The sequence below is a fragment of the Callospermophilus lateralis genome, chromosome 12, assembly GCF_048772815.1.
Source record: "Callospermophilus lateralis isolate mCalLat2 chromosome 12, mCalLat2.hap1, whole genome shotgun sequence".
NCBI lineage: Eukaryota > Metazoa > Chordata > Mammalia > Rodentia > Sciuridae > Callospermophilus > Callospermophilus lateralis.
In genome coordinates this window covers 97450880-97465961 of record NC_135316.1, presented here as the reverse complement: position 1 = coordinate 97465961, position 15082 = coordinate 97450880, and the positions used below count along the sequence as shown (strand labels likewise).

Below are 15082 nucleotides of genomic sequence, written 5' to 3'. Positions count from 1 at the left end.
AATAAAAATTAATTTAAAAAAAAAAGAAGACCTTAGAAGATGGAAAGATCTCCCTTGTTCTTGGATAGGCAGAATTAATATTGTCAAAATGACCATACTACAAAAAGTACTATAGAGATTTGATGCAATTCCAGTCAAAATCACAATGACATTCCTCACAGAAATAGAAAAAGTGGTCATGAAATTCATCTGGAAAAATAAGAGACCTAGAATAGCTAAAGCAATCCTCAGCAAGAAGAATGAAGCAGGTGGCATGACTATACCAGACCTTAAACAATACTACAGAACAACAGTAACAAAAACTGCATGGTATTGGCACCACAACAGACTGGTAGACCAATGGTACAGAATAGAGGACACAGAGACTAACCCTCATAATTACAGTTATCTTATATTAGAGGCATCAAAAACATACATTGGAGAAAAGATAGCCTCTTCAACAAAAGGTGCCGGGAAAACTGGAAATCCATATGCAACAAAATAAAATTAAACCCCTGTCTCTCACCATGCACAAAACTCAAAGTGGATCAAGGACCTAGGAATTAAACCAGAGAACCTGTGTCTAATAGAATAAAAAGTAGGCCCAAATCTCCATCATGTCAAATTAGATCCCTTACTTCCTTAACAAGACTCCTATAACATAAGAATTAAAGTCAATAATTAATAAATATGGATTCAAACTAAAAAGCTTCTTAGAAAAAGAAACAATCAGTGAGGTAAATAGAGAGCCTATAGCTTGGGAGCACATTTTTACCACTTGCACATCAGATGGAACACGAATCTCTAGGGTATATAAAGAACTCGAAAGGCTAAACTCCAAGAAAACAACCCAATCAATAAATGGGCCAAGGACCTGAAAGACACTTCTCAGAAGATATACAATCAATTAACAAATACATGAAAAAGTGTACAGCATCTCTAGCAATTAGAGAAATGCAAATCAAAACTACTGTAAGATTTCATCTCACTTCAGTCAGAATGGCACTTATTAAGAATACAAACAACCATAAGTGTTGGCAAGGATGTGGGGGGAAAAGGCACATTCTTATATTGCTGGTGGGACTACAAATTGGTACAACCAATCTGGAAAGTGGTATGGAGATTCCTTAGAAAACTTGTAATGGAACCACCATTTGACCCAGCTATCCCACTCCTCGGTCTATACCCACAGGACTTAAAAACAGCATACTACAGGGACACAGCCATATCAATGTTTATAGCAGCACACAATTCACAGTAGCTAAATTGTGGAACCAGTTTAGATGCCCTTTAGTAGATGAATGGATAACGAAACTGGTATATATACACAATGGAATATAACTCAGCATTAAAAGAGAATAAAATCATGGCATTTGCAGGTAAATGGATGGAGTTGGAGAATACAATGCTAAGTGAAGTTAGCCAATCCCAAAAAACTAAAGATCCAATGTTTTTTATCTGATATGTGTATGCTAATCCGTAATGGGGATGGGGTGGAAAATGAAAGGAATGGAGGAACTTTAGATAGGGCAAAGGGGATGGAAGGAAAGTGGGGGGATGGGGATAAAAAAGACAGTGGAATGAGATGGACATTACTACATGTATGAAAACACAGATGGTGTGACTCAACTTTGTATACAACTGGAGACATGAAAAATTGTGCTCTGTATGTGTAGTGTTAATTGAAATGCCTTCTGCTGTCATGTATAATTAATTAGAATAAATAAGACAAAAAATTAAGCTTTTTAAAGACTTTATTTTTTAGAGCTGTTAGGTTTACATAAAAATTATACAGAAGTTAGAGAATTCCCATATTTCTGGACTCTATTTATTTTTCTATTTCAAATAATATCACACTGTCTGGATTACTGTAGCTTTTTGAAAAAATTATTTTTATTCTAAAATACATGATAGCAGAATGTATTTTGGTTCATTTTACACAAATGGAACACAGCTTTTCATTTCTCTGGTAATATACAATGTAGAGTTGCACTGTATGTGGCAGTCATACATGTGTCTAGGGTAATGATGTCCGTCTCATGTAGCTTTTATAGTAAGCCTTCAAAAGCAGTAATGAATAAATTTCTCATGCTAATGTAAATGGCATAGTGGGTTTTTCTTATTTCAAATTCCAGTTATTCATTTCTGACGTACATAAGAGTAGTTGACTTTTATGTATTAACTTTATGTCTTATAACCATGCTATAATTGCTTATTAGTTTCAGGAGATTTCTTCACTGATGCTTGAGATTTTCTGCATAAACAGTACTGTTAGTTGCAAATAACAGCACTTTTTTTCTTCTTTTTAATCTGTATATTTTTTATTTCATTTTCTTACTGTATTTGCTAGGACTATATCATGTTTAATCAGAGTGTTGAAAGAGGAACCCTAAAATTGTAAATCCTAATTAGAGCTTATAAAAGACAGCTAATGCAGGTACCTGCATGCCATTGGCTAGGGAATGTGAACATCTGGGGATAGAAACAACTGTCTCTACTGAAGTGTCCCTTAGTCTCTCCAGAGTTCTCTAACTTACTAGTCTCATTTGTCAAACATCCTTGAACCCATGTGCCAGCAGTCTTTTAAAAAAAAAAAAAATCCTGAGCATGCAGAAAGGAATATATTCATGGACATTATTTCCAACAGGGAGATGAAAGGTCACCTCAGAATCAGGAGAATGTGGTAGTGACCAACATAAACACCAATAGCAGGCACATGTAAATAGTTAACTTTTGACTTTCCAAAGCAGATCAAGATACTGAGGCTGTCCACTGGGGGAATATGAAGTGGTGGATTTCAGGGCCTCTCTTCTGGGATGAAGCCTTAAGGGGTTGTGGATATAGTTCCAGTGCATATGTTCATTCATAGGACACAAGAATATTGGATCAAATTAGGCATTTAGGGCTTAAAAATATGGAGATACCTCGAATTGACATGTTTTTATGATCTGTTTGTAGTCTAAATGCTATCTTCAGCTTCTTTCTTTCTGACTCTAATTTCTATACCTCTGCTTAAATCATTTTTTTTCTATAGGATCTTCCTAACAATATGATTTACCAAGTTGCCATCAAGTCTCTTCCTCAAGATTGGCTATGGTGTGAAACCTGGTGTGATGATGAATCCAAAGAAAGAGCCAAAACTATAGATCTGGTGAGTGTCTGTTTACATTTATATATAAGTAAATGGGGAAGTGTTCAAAAGAGAAATAGTTTGTTTTACAAATGGATGGCACATGTATTACCTCTTTTTCTGCTGCTCAGTTTGCTTTGCATTTTTCTTAGGTTAGCAAGTAGAGAGCTGTGTTGGGGGAACCCCCAAGACCACCCTCAGAAGGAAGAACTCAGAGGATGCAAAATATACTGTACTCATTGGCTATAGGTCATTGCACCGAAAGGATAGAAAGCACAGTCAGCAAAGGGAAAAGGCATGTGGGGTGAAGACAAAGTCAGATGCAGATCCTCTCTCTCTCTCTCTAGTCACACAAGACAAACTTAATAACTCAAAGTCTTAAATTCTGCAGCATATATGAAGTGTTGCCTCCAAAATATGCTTATTAGAAACACAATTCCCATGGCTTTTCTGGGGAACTTGTCACCATGCAATCACCCTCTGCCTGGCACATGCCAAAATTATCAACTCCCAGAAGAAAAGCAAGTGTTTGGCATAAACCACATTTGCACAGTTTAGGCACAGTGAGCCACTCTTATTAGGGAATGTAAGACCTGTCTGAAACCTGAGTTCTTAGATGCCAGTCAAGGGACAACTTTACAAGCAGGCCTATCTAAGAATAGTGGTAACAGTTTTGCTGTGGAACATCTTTTCTACTTAGGGTCTTTTGAAAGGAGGATCATGAGCTAACTGCTGAAGATGTTTATAAATCAGCTATATCATCTTAACAATCCTCACATCAGTTCTCTCATTGGTATTCTCCCCAAAGGAGATGACCAAGATAATTTTGTCTATTGAAATTATCTTACACTTGTCTTTTTCTATAGTCCTTCCTTGCTTATTTTTCAGAGATTATTTCTCTTAGATTTTCATTTTAAGCTACACAGCATAGTTATGCTTTCCTAAACACAAAATATTTGAAGCCAGTTTGTTTTTCCAACTGCCTAGAACATACATTCTAGTACTATAAGATAATACAATTATTTCTCTGACCATAATATTGTTAATGAAAGTGTTTGAGTATAAAATAATTATTTACAAGGTCTTCCTTGAAGAATGAACTACAAAAACATAGCATTTTTACTATTTTGAACAAAATAAGGGAGGACCATAAGGTCCTGGGACAATTACCCAGATATATGTAGATCCATAGATTATTTTTAAAAAGTAGCAAACCACCATGGTCGATGCAGTCAGAGGTGGTAGAATGTAATAGAAACAAATAAAATGGCCTTGTTAAGAGGGAAGCAAGAGAATTTTATGAAGCAAAGTCAAGAACATTACTGAATATAACTATTAAGATGTTAAGGTTGTTAAGGTTGTATTGTGAAGATAAGGTTGTGTCTGATGTGTTAGTGCCACAGGTCTCCCTGAGATCTTCAGTACTTGGTTTAACATGAGCTACTATAGCAAACCCCAAAACTTCTGTGGGGTCACACTCATGTAGCCAATCTAAGTAAGCATCCCCATCAGCAAGTAGCTTCCCTGTGCTCTGGCCATGACTCAGGGACCACTCCCCATCAACCTGGGCCTTTTTCATCTTCTCAGCTCTTGTCACCATCTCTGTTCCTCTGAGGCCACTCCTTCTAGTACAACAGCCAGTTGCACGTATGGCTTTGGAGCACTTAAAATTGTTGCTAGTCTGAATTGAGGTGTGCTATAAAGGTGTAAATAATACACATCAGAGTTTGAAGACTCAGTGTAATAAAAAGAATACTAAAATATGTCATCACTATTTTTATATTGATTACATGTTGACTAATTGCATTTTGGTTATATTAAGTTAAAGTATACTATCAAATTTTATTTTACCTATTCATTTTATATTTTATAAATGGCTACTAGAAAATATTCAGTGGCTAACCTGGTTTCCATCATAACTCTATTGGATAGTGCTGATCTGGAGAAAAGTAAATAGGAGTGTGGAAAACATGTCCTGAATCTTAAAGTCCTGTCTCTACTGAAGTGTCCCAATAGGTGTTGGTCACACTTCCAAATTTTAATGTAAACGAGCTGAAAAAGTTTCATTCTTGAATGGATATCTACCTCCTAGCAGTAGTGCTGCACAGAAAAAGAAGTGTGTCATACATTTTGATGTTCAGAAAACCATCTCTCTCTCTTAAAACACTTAAAATGAAAGAGTGAGCTATTCTTGGGGAAAAAAAGTTAAGGGAATGCAGAAAAATCTTAAGGAAATGGCCTGAAAGTGAGTAAAAAAGCATGATTAATGGTATTGAAGGTGGAAAGGAATGTTGGGCTGCTGTCTCATTTTTTAATCCAGGTTTCTTAATCTTAGCATTTGGGGCTAGATAATGCTTGCCTGTTCGATAATTCATAATAGTCAAACTATGAAATCAGTTGTCAATGGATGAATGAATAAAGAAAAATAAATTAAAAAGTTTAATTCAGTTATAAAGAATGACACTGTCATTTGTAGGCAAATGGATGGAACTTGAGAACATTATGTTAAATGTGTAATGTTCAGCAGCATCCCCTGACCATTACCCACTAGATGGCAATAGTACCCCTCAGTAATGACAACTAAAATTCCCAGACCTTGCCAAAGTTTCCTCCTGAAGGATATGATTCCCTACTTAGAACCACTGATAAAGAGGATAGAAAACACAAATGCCTACCGACACACATATTGTAGTGCGCAACACACACAACCTAAAGAAAACAGTGTTTTTATTTTAGTAGTTGCTTTCACATTAAAAAGAAAGTAGTCCCATAACTTTTACTTTATAGAAAATATTGCCTGTGAAGTTATCTTCTGTGAAGAAGATCCCATTTTCCATTTGCTTTTGAAATATATCACTCTAAGGAGAATTAAAAAAAAAAAAACATTAACTGAATATATTTGACAGCAAGCTTGTGGCTGATGACTAATAGCTTTCCCCATGGCAGTAAGAGAAAAGCCAATTGAGAAAGTGTCACATAGAAGCTAGCTTCAAGACACTTTCTGTATTAATGAGTTGTACATAGTAGATGGGCTGCCTTTGTAACTTGATGAAGTTGATATTCCTCCTGTTGTCTTTTCTCTCTCAGTAAGCAGTAACTACATTCTTCACATTGCTCAAGCCAAAGGTACTAGGGTCATAAGTTTGATGCCTCTCTTTTCTCACTGCTTATATTCAGCACATGAGGACATCCTTTAGCTGTGCCTTCAGAAGTAACCAACATCAGATCCTTATCAACCTCATCCCATAACTTTTTCCTTTTAACCTTTTTTTAATTAAAAAAAAACAAACAAACTTGATAGTGGGACCAAGTAGGTTAAGTTGATGGTATATCAGCAAACACTGGAGATTGTTATTTTAGTTTCTTTTGGGAGTGAAGAAATGAAGACTGACCCCTGCCACATTCCTTTACAGTATGGTATGCAATTTAGATCTTTCATTAAAGCATTATAAAGAATTGTTTGACACTCTTCTTATGAACCAACAAATGGTCTTTCAATTTTTTTTAAGTTTCTGATTGAGTACTTGTCTTAAGCAATTATTACTTATATAGGTGTGTGTGTGTGTGTGTGTGTATACACACACACATATACGTCATTTCATTTGATCCTACCTATATTAAATTTCCAGTATTCAAGTTCTGAGTAGGGCTCTGCTTTTTGTAAGATATATTTTGTTTGCCCTAGTAAAACAGAAGTGTCGCCAAGTATTTCCTTTACGTTTATTTACTAAAAAGCATGGTTCTTCACTAACAAAATTTTATTTAAACTTTTAGTGCAATAATCCCAAAACAAAAGAACCAAAACTAAAAGCTGCTGCCAGGATTGTCCCAGAATGGATAGAATATGATACAGAGATACGACAATTACTAGATAATCTTGAAAATAAGAAGAAAAGTACAAGTAAGTCATCACCTTGTAATGATATCTGAACCATATTACACTGACAAGATGAGAATATTGAAGATTACAGACAGTATTGAGATTGTTCTTAATTACATTCTCAAGTGATTGTCAGTTTTTATTTAAAAATGTCTGCACAAAAGGGGCCAGGGTTGTGGCTCAGTAGTAGAGCACTTGCCTAGCATGCGTGAGGCACTGGGTTCAATCCCTGGCACCACAAGCAAATAAAAAAAATAAAGGTATGTGTCCATTAAAAAAAAAAAAGTCTGCATAATGATTAAGAATTTCATTTTTATTTAAAAATGGATATGTTATCCCCCAAGGATCTTCAATTTATACCTCTATATAGCTAAGTAGTATATTAGTCTCCTGATACAGAGGTGAAAAATAAGTGTTGTCTTTAAGATTATGCTGAATTTGCCAGGCATGGTGGCACACACCTGTAATCTTAGCAGCTTGGGAGGCCGAGGCAGGAGGATCACGAGTTCAAAGCCAGCCCCAGCAAAAGTAAGATACTAGGCAATTCAGTGAGACCCTGTCTCTATAAGTAAAATACAAAATAGGGCAGGGGATGTGGCTCAGTGGTCAAGTACCAACTCGGGTTCAATCACTGATACCCAAAAGAGGAAAAAAAAATTACACTGAATTTCCCAAATGTGAAAATCCAAAGTAGTAAGAGCTTTAGGTAGCTCACTAAAAACATTGCCTCATGTCTTCTAATTAATCTTTATTATTTTCCTGGTTTTAGTAATCTTAGTTGTGGTTTGAAGAGTGACCTGGTTTGGGTTAGATTTGCTTACATTTCTTAGTGTTTGAAAAGTTGCTTTTGCCTTGGCATTTTATCACCTTATAAAAGCTTCAACAAATACATTTGCACTTCTAAGTAGATGTTCATTTCACCTTAAGTTATACAAATTGTTGTCATATAATTGTTCATAATACTCTTATAATTCTTTTTTTTCTGTAAAATATGTAGTAATGTCCCCATTTTTGTTTCTGACTTTTGGTAATGTCTTTTTTTTTTTTTTTTCATAATGAGTGTAGCTACAGGTTTGTCAATTTTGTTAATCTTTTCCAAGAACCAACATTTAGTTTTGTTGGTTTTCTCTAGTATTTCTAGAGAAATACTTCTTTATTAAGTTTATTTATTTTATGGTACTGGTAATTGAACCCAGGTTCTGGTGGTGCTAGGCAAGCTCTCTAGTACTGAGCTATTGCTCCATTCCTGTTATTTATCTTGATGTCATTACTACTCTCTTTGCATCCCATCAGCTTTGTTTCCTAAAGACTTGTCTCTCTCTGGCCTTTGACATTTTTTTCATTGTACTTTTGGAGTTTTGAAAAATAATAATTCCATTTTTTTCCTGTTCTCTTTCCAGAATTCTAATTAGTTGAATTTTTTTAACCTCTTGAATTAATCCTCTACATTATTGATTCACTTTTTATTGTGGTAGAAAAATACAGAATATGAAATTTACCATCTTAATCATTTAAAAAGCATAAAACTCACTAATGCTAAATATGTTCACATTGTATTGAGACATATCTCCATGATATTTTTCATTTTATTACTCTAAAACTATATCTGTTAAAAAACATTTTCCCTTTTCCTCCTATCCCCAACCTCTGATAACCACCACTCTACTCTGTCTCTATGCATTTGACTACTCTAGAAATCTCATATTAGGTGGAATCACACAGTATTTGTTTTATTGTTGCTGACATTTCATTTAGCACAATGTCCTCAGGCCCTTTCTGATTATAGTAAAAGTATTTTCTTTCCTTCTAATCATCTGTTTTACTCCCTTGTAGTTCTGGGGATCAAACCCAGGACATCATACATGCAAGGCATGTTCTTTCCCACTGAGCTGCACCTCCAGCCCTCCTTCCACTTAAAGGCTTAGTAGTATTCCATTTTATGTGTATGCCATATTTTGTTTATCCACTCAGCCATCAGTAAGTATTTGGTCTACTGTTAACTGCAGTGAATATGAATGTGCAAATATCTTTTGGAGACCCTGCTTTCAGTTCTTTTACATGCCTACCTAGAAATGGGACTGCTAAGCGCATGATAGTTCTACTTTTAAATTTGATGAGTCCCCAATAGCGTTTTCCATAGTGGTTTGCAACATTTATGATCCTACCAACAGTGCATAAGAGTTCCAGTTTCTCTACATTCTCACAGTAATGGTACTGTTTTTTTTTTTTTTTTAATGGTTGCCTTCCTAATGAGTCTGAGATGAAAGTCTCATTGAGTTTTTGATATCCATTTTTCTGATAATCAGTGGTGTTGAACATCTTTTCATATACTTGTTGATCATTTGTATATCATCTTTAAATGTCTGAAAATCCTTGCCCATTTTTTAATCAGGTGTTTTAATTTTTTGTTGTTGAGTTGTATGAGTTTATATATATATTCTAGATATTAACCCCTTATCAGACATTTGACTTGTAGGTATTTTTCTCCTTTGATAGGTAGCCTTTTTGCATTCTGTTGATTGTGCCCTTTGATGTAGCCTCACCTATTTTTCCTTTGTTTGCTTGCACTTTTCGTTTCGTATGTAAGAAGTCATTAACACATCTAATCTCATAAATCTTTTCCCTATGTTTTTTTCCCAGGAGTTTTATAGTTTCAGGTCTTACACTTTAAATGAATCAGTTTTAATTTTTTTGTATATGGAGTGGATTAAGAGCCAAACTTCATTCTTTTTTTGTGGATATTTATTTTTATGTGGATATTTATTTTTCCTACCTGCTGTAGAGACTTATCAAATTTTCTCTTTGAGTGACCTTGGTATTTTTTTGAAGACAAGTCAATCATACATGCCGGGTTTTTTATTCCTGGGTGCTCTATCTCATTGGTCTACATATCTTTCTGTCTTTTTGCCAGTACCACATTGGGTTTTTCCCATATTTTTATTTAGCATATTACAACACAGGGATTTGTTGTTACATATTTGTACATTCACATATTTTATGACAATATAACTTGGCCAATATTATTTCCCAGTATTTTTTTCCTCCCCTGCTTCCTACCCCTTGAGTCCATTTTCTCTAACTCTAGTGATCTCCCTTCAGTTTTCAAGAGATTCTTCCCCATATGCCTTTCTTTTTGTTTTTCTTCTATAGCTTCCATATAGGTAAGAAAACATACAACCCTGACCTTCTGAGCTTGATTTTTTTTTTCATTTAACATAATGTTCTCAAGTTCCATCCATTTGCCTACAAATGACAGTGTCATTCTTTATAACTGAATTAAACTTTTTAATTTATTTTTCTTTATTCATTCATCCATTGACAACTGATTTCATAGTTTGACTATTATGAATTGTGCTGTTATAAACTTGGGTTTGCATGTATCGCTATAGTATGCTGACTTTAATGGCTGGGTCATACGGAGTTCCATGTCTACTTTTTTGAGGAACTTCCATACTGATTTCCATTGTACTAATTTACAATCTCACAAACAGTAGAAATTCATTTCTTCACATCGTCTCCAGTATTTTTTATTATTTATATTCTTGGTTGCTGCCTTTCTGACTGGAGTAATACTAAGTCTTTTAATAACTAGTTTTTATTTGCATTTACCTAGGTGCTAAAGATGTTGAATACTTTTTAATAAATTTGTTAGACATTTGTATTTCTTTAGAGAAGTACCTGTTTAATTAATTTGCCTTCTTATTAATTGGATTTTTTTTTTGGTGTTTGAGTTTTTTATTCTGGATATTAATCCTCTTTTAGAATAAATGCTAGAAAAGATTTTACTCCCATTCTGTAGGCTCTCTCCCCACATTCTTGTTTCTTTTGCCATGCAGAAGCTTTTTAATTTGATGTCATCCCATTTATTAATTCTTGGTATTATTTCCTGAGCTTTAGTACATATTCCTATTGAGAAAGTCATTGCCTGTGTCCGTATGTTGGAGTGACTTTTCTTTTAGGAGTTACATAGTTTCTGGTATATTTCATAAGTCTTGATGCATTTTGAGTTGACTTTTGTGCAAGGTGAGAGAAAAGGATATAGTCTCATTCATCTACATATGGTTAATCAATTTTCCCAGCACCATTTGTTTTAAAGGATATAATTTCTCCAGTGTATCTTTTTGGGACTTTTGTCAAGGATCAGATGACTATAGATGGGCAGATGTGTCTCTTTGTCTTCTTCTTTGTCTCTTTGTTTTTCAGGATTGGCTTATTTCACTTAGCATGATCTTCTCCAACTCCATTCATTTACTGGCAAATGCCATAATTTCATTCTTCTTTAAAGCTGAGTAATATTCCATTGAATATACTCTTGGTCTGCGAGTTTGTTTTTATGCCAGTTTCAGGTAGTTTTTGTTACTGTAGCTCTGCATTATAATATGAAGTCTACTTTGGAGAAGGCTGCATGAAGAGCTGTGAAAGTGAATTAAGCTGTTGTTGGATGAAATAGTCTCAAGATTTAGGTCTATTTGGTTTATAATATATTTCAGATCTGAAGAGTCTTTGCTGACTTTATTTCTAGATGACCTACCTATTGGTGAGAGACTTGTATTGAAATCACCCAGTATTATTTTACTGGATAAGTCAAGTAGTTTCTGTTTTATGTAATTAGGTACATGAATATTCTGGGCATAAGTAATTTACTCTCATTATATCTTCTTGAATTGTTTCCTTTATCACTTGAATTAACCTTGTCACTAATTAATTTTGGCTTGAATTCTGACTTGTCAGATATGAGAGCAGCTACTACTCCTCATTTTTTGATCCATTTGCATAGTATATCAATTGTTATTTTTTCACTTTCAGTCTGTGGCTGTCTGCCTGTAAGGTGAGTCTCTTGAAAACAACATATAGTTAGGTCTTGTATTTTCAATCCATTCTGCAAGCCTGTGTCTTTTAATTGGAAAGTTGACACTGTGTGCATTCAGTGTTTTTATGGAGAGATGTTATTAATTTCTGCTATTTCAATTTATCCCTAATGTTTACTTTGGTCCTGTTTTTCATTTGCTTATTTGAAAACTCTGGGGCGTGTTTTTTTATTTCTTCTGTGTGTAGTATTTCTTTATCTTTTTTCTGTAGTGCCAGCTTTGTATTCATGAATTCTTTGATTTTGAAGGATAGCTTCTCTGGATATAGCAATCTTGGTTGACAGTTTTTTTCAAGGGCTTGGATCACATCATTGTAAGCCCTCCAGCATATTAGAGTTTTTGCTGAGAAATTGGAAGTAATTCTTATTGTCTACCTCTAAATGTGACCTGACTTTTTAAAATTTTTAATTGTTTTAATTAGTTATACATGACAGTAGAATGCATTTATGCATTCTGATACATCATACATAGATGAGATATAATTTCTCATTTTTCTGAGTGTACATGTTATAGAATCATATTGGTCATGCAGTCACATATATACATAAAGTAATAATGTCTCTTTCATTCTACTCTTTTTCCTATCCTCACATCCCCTCAACTCCTCCCCTACACTTACCTCTACCTAATCTAAGGTAATGCTATTCATCTTCTGTTGAGATGGGTTTCTCTTCTACTTTTATTAGTGGGCCTTTTTAGGGCATAGCCTTCTCTTGCCAGTGTCTTGTGAGATATCAGGTTCTTGTGAATTTTTCACTATATTTGCAAATGGGTTTTATGTTACAGTTTTGCTTTTCATTCTTTGATGACAATCAGTGTATTTTGATAGTGTATATTGTGTCAGAACTTGAGGATTCCACTTTCCCTGCAGATGGGTTGTTCTAAGAATGGTGTTCTAATCACCCTCTGTGATTGCTCTTAACTGTTCTGTCTATTCAAAGGGTATGGGAATGATCTAGATTGAGATCCTCAAATGTGTTGGTTCACAGCCTTTGTGTTTATTCTCTGGTTTTGCTATAGGAGTGGATGTCCACCAGTAGGAGCCGAGAGTGCCCTGGAGACTTTCCTACTTTGTATCTGGTTGTTAATTTGGAGGTTTTGTTCTTCTATTCTTTGTATTAAAGTATTATTGAAATTTGGCATAGTTGATTTGTGTGTGGATCAAGTATACTTTCTTGGCTAGGTTTAGCTCAACACCTGAGTATCTATTTTGTGAACTTGTAATGTCCCAGTAGATTACTAGCACCTTACAGAAAAGGAGGGAAAGAAACAATAGCAACAACCAAAGCATACAATATAGATAACATTAAAATAAATGCTTTCTGCCTACTATGACATCTACAACACTAATTACCACAAAAACAGGAATGGTGGAGTTAGCAGTTGCCAACAGCAAAAACAATAAACAGCTGTGAACTAGATCTGGCATTAAAGTAAGCATCTGTCAACAATACCATCTATAGTAATAATAACTGCAACAACATAAATGGTGGGGTCAGGAATTGTATAAACAAATAGTTCTAGAAGATAGTAAAAATACAGTTCATTAAGAGAAAAGAAAGTATGAAAGGGTAGTAAAGAAAGTTTAGAATGTTCAAAATATGAATAGAGAAAGAAAAAAAGATGTAGCAAGTAATGGCTATAAAGAAGGAGAGAAAAAATAAGAGAAAAAAGAATAAGACACTTTGGCAATTGCAGAGTGAGAAGAAAAAGAAGCAAGAGAAACATTCAAAAACAAAATCAAAATAAGCAATCCAAAACACAATCCACAAAAGACAAGACAGAAAAGTAATTTCTTTTTTAATTGTTTAAAAAATGCTAAATAGGAGAAATATATATACATATTTCTTTTTTTTTTTTTTTCCATAAACCAGTCAGCACATTAAGAACAAAAATGGGCTGGGGTTGTGGCTCAGTGGTAGAGCACTTGCCTAGCACATGCCAGGCCCTGGGTTTGATCAGCACCACATAAAAATAAATAAAATAAAGGTATTGTGTCCAACTACAGCTAAAAAATAAATATTAAAAATAACAAGAACAACAATAATAATAGTAAAAAAGATTCTCATTTAAAAAAGAAGGAATTGTTTCCACTGAGGTGGTCAAACTGTCAACAAGGATGGCTGATCACTTTCTGTCCCCGACTGTCCTATTTGTTTCCTCCTGGGCTATGTACCCCTTTGGGCAAGAGAGAGGGGTTATTTAAGCCTTCCTCTTTTTGTGGTGGTCACCAGCTGGAGTGTCCTAAAAAACTAGTTGAAATAGCTCTCAACTTTCCTTCTCACCAGTATAAGGTAGGATGGAATGTGAAGTACTATTGATTAGAGTTTTGTCTACACAGACCAGATCCATGCACTTCCACAGTGGAACTGCTACAGAGTTCTAAGTGGGCACTTCTAGTGCTGGGGCTTAGCTCTGATCAGGCCTTTGAGACTTTGCTGGGTGGGTGTATCTGTTCTGGAAAGATCAGATCAACACATCCCTACTGCTGGGCAGCTGTCAACTGCTGATCTCAGGAGCCTCATGAAATTTCTGCTTGTAAGGCCAGGGAGCCATCCCTCTACAGGCCCATGCCCATGCATGTGACCTACGTAGGCTTGGTGTATTCACACCTGCATGTTCAGTGTCCTGATCTGCTTCAGCTGGTTACCTGAACCACCAGACTCAAAGAGAAAGCAAATTGCATTTCTCTTTGTATATCTGACTTGCTTCTCCCTGAGTACAGTTTTCTCTGTGCCTGTTCACGTCACATTCCACTATACTTGCATAATAGGCCATCTACCATGACTGCTTTCTGGGACAGTATGGCATTGTTTGCCATGATCTTCCACACTCCCACAGCAGCAAGCTGCAGCATGGCCCCTCATGACTGCCCCCCATCTCAGCTGTCCATTTGGCAGTTAAGAAACACAGAGCACATTTCAAACACCAGTTCTCTGTGCAAGCTCTGGATCAGCCAAGTTCATGCTGCTTTTCTGTTCTACAGGTTTTTCCTTGCCAAATTTGTACATTGTGTTTCTGTCTGTTGTACCAATTGCAACTGCCACACCTGGCTTGGCTCCAATGTATACCTTCTTGTTCCTTATTCAGTGAACCCATTTTCTGAGTCTCTAAGAGACTCTGATTGTCCGATGCTAAATTTCAGTGAAATACCCTCTTTCACCCACCTCACTGAGAAGCAGGACTCCTGCTTGAATCCCAATCCATGGAACAGTAAGGAATACA

General features: G+C 35.3%; 1 protein-coding gene across 1 annotated transcript in view; it reads left to right on the top strand.

The window, feature by feature from the left end:
- The window catches only part of Uggt2 (UDP-glucose glycoprotein glucosyltransferase 2), a 175125-nt gene that overhangs the window by 156914 nt on the left and 3129 nt on the right, over window positions 1-15082 (top strand). Inside the window, exons 37-38 of the mRNA XM_076872262.1 lie at window positions 3014-3130; window positions 6884-7010. Of these exons, the coding sequence (XP_076728377.1) occupies window positions 3014-3130; window positions 6884-7010 (244 nt within the window). The remainder of the gene's footprint in view (window positions 1-3013; window positions 3131-6883; window positions 7011-15082) is intronic.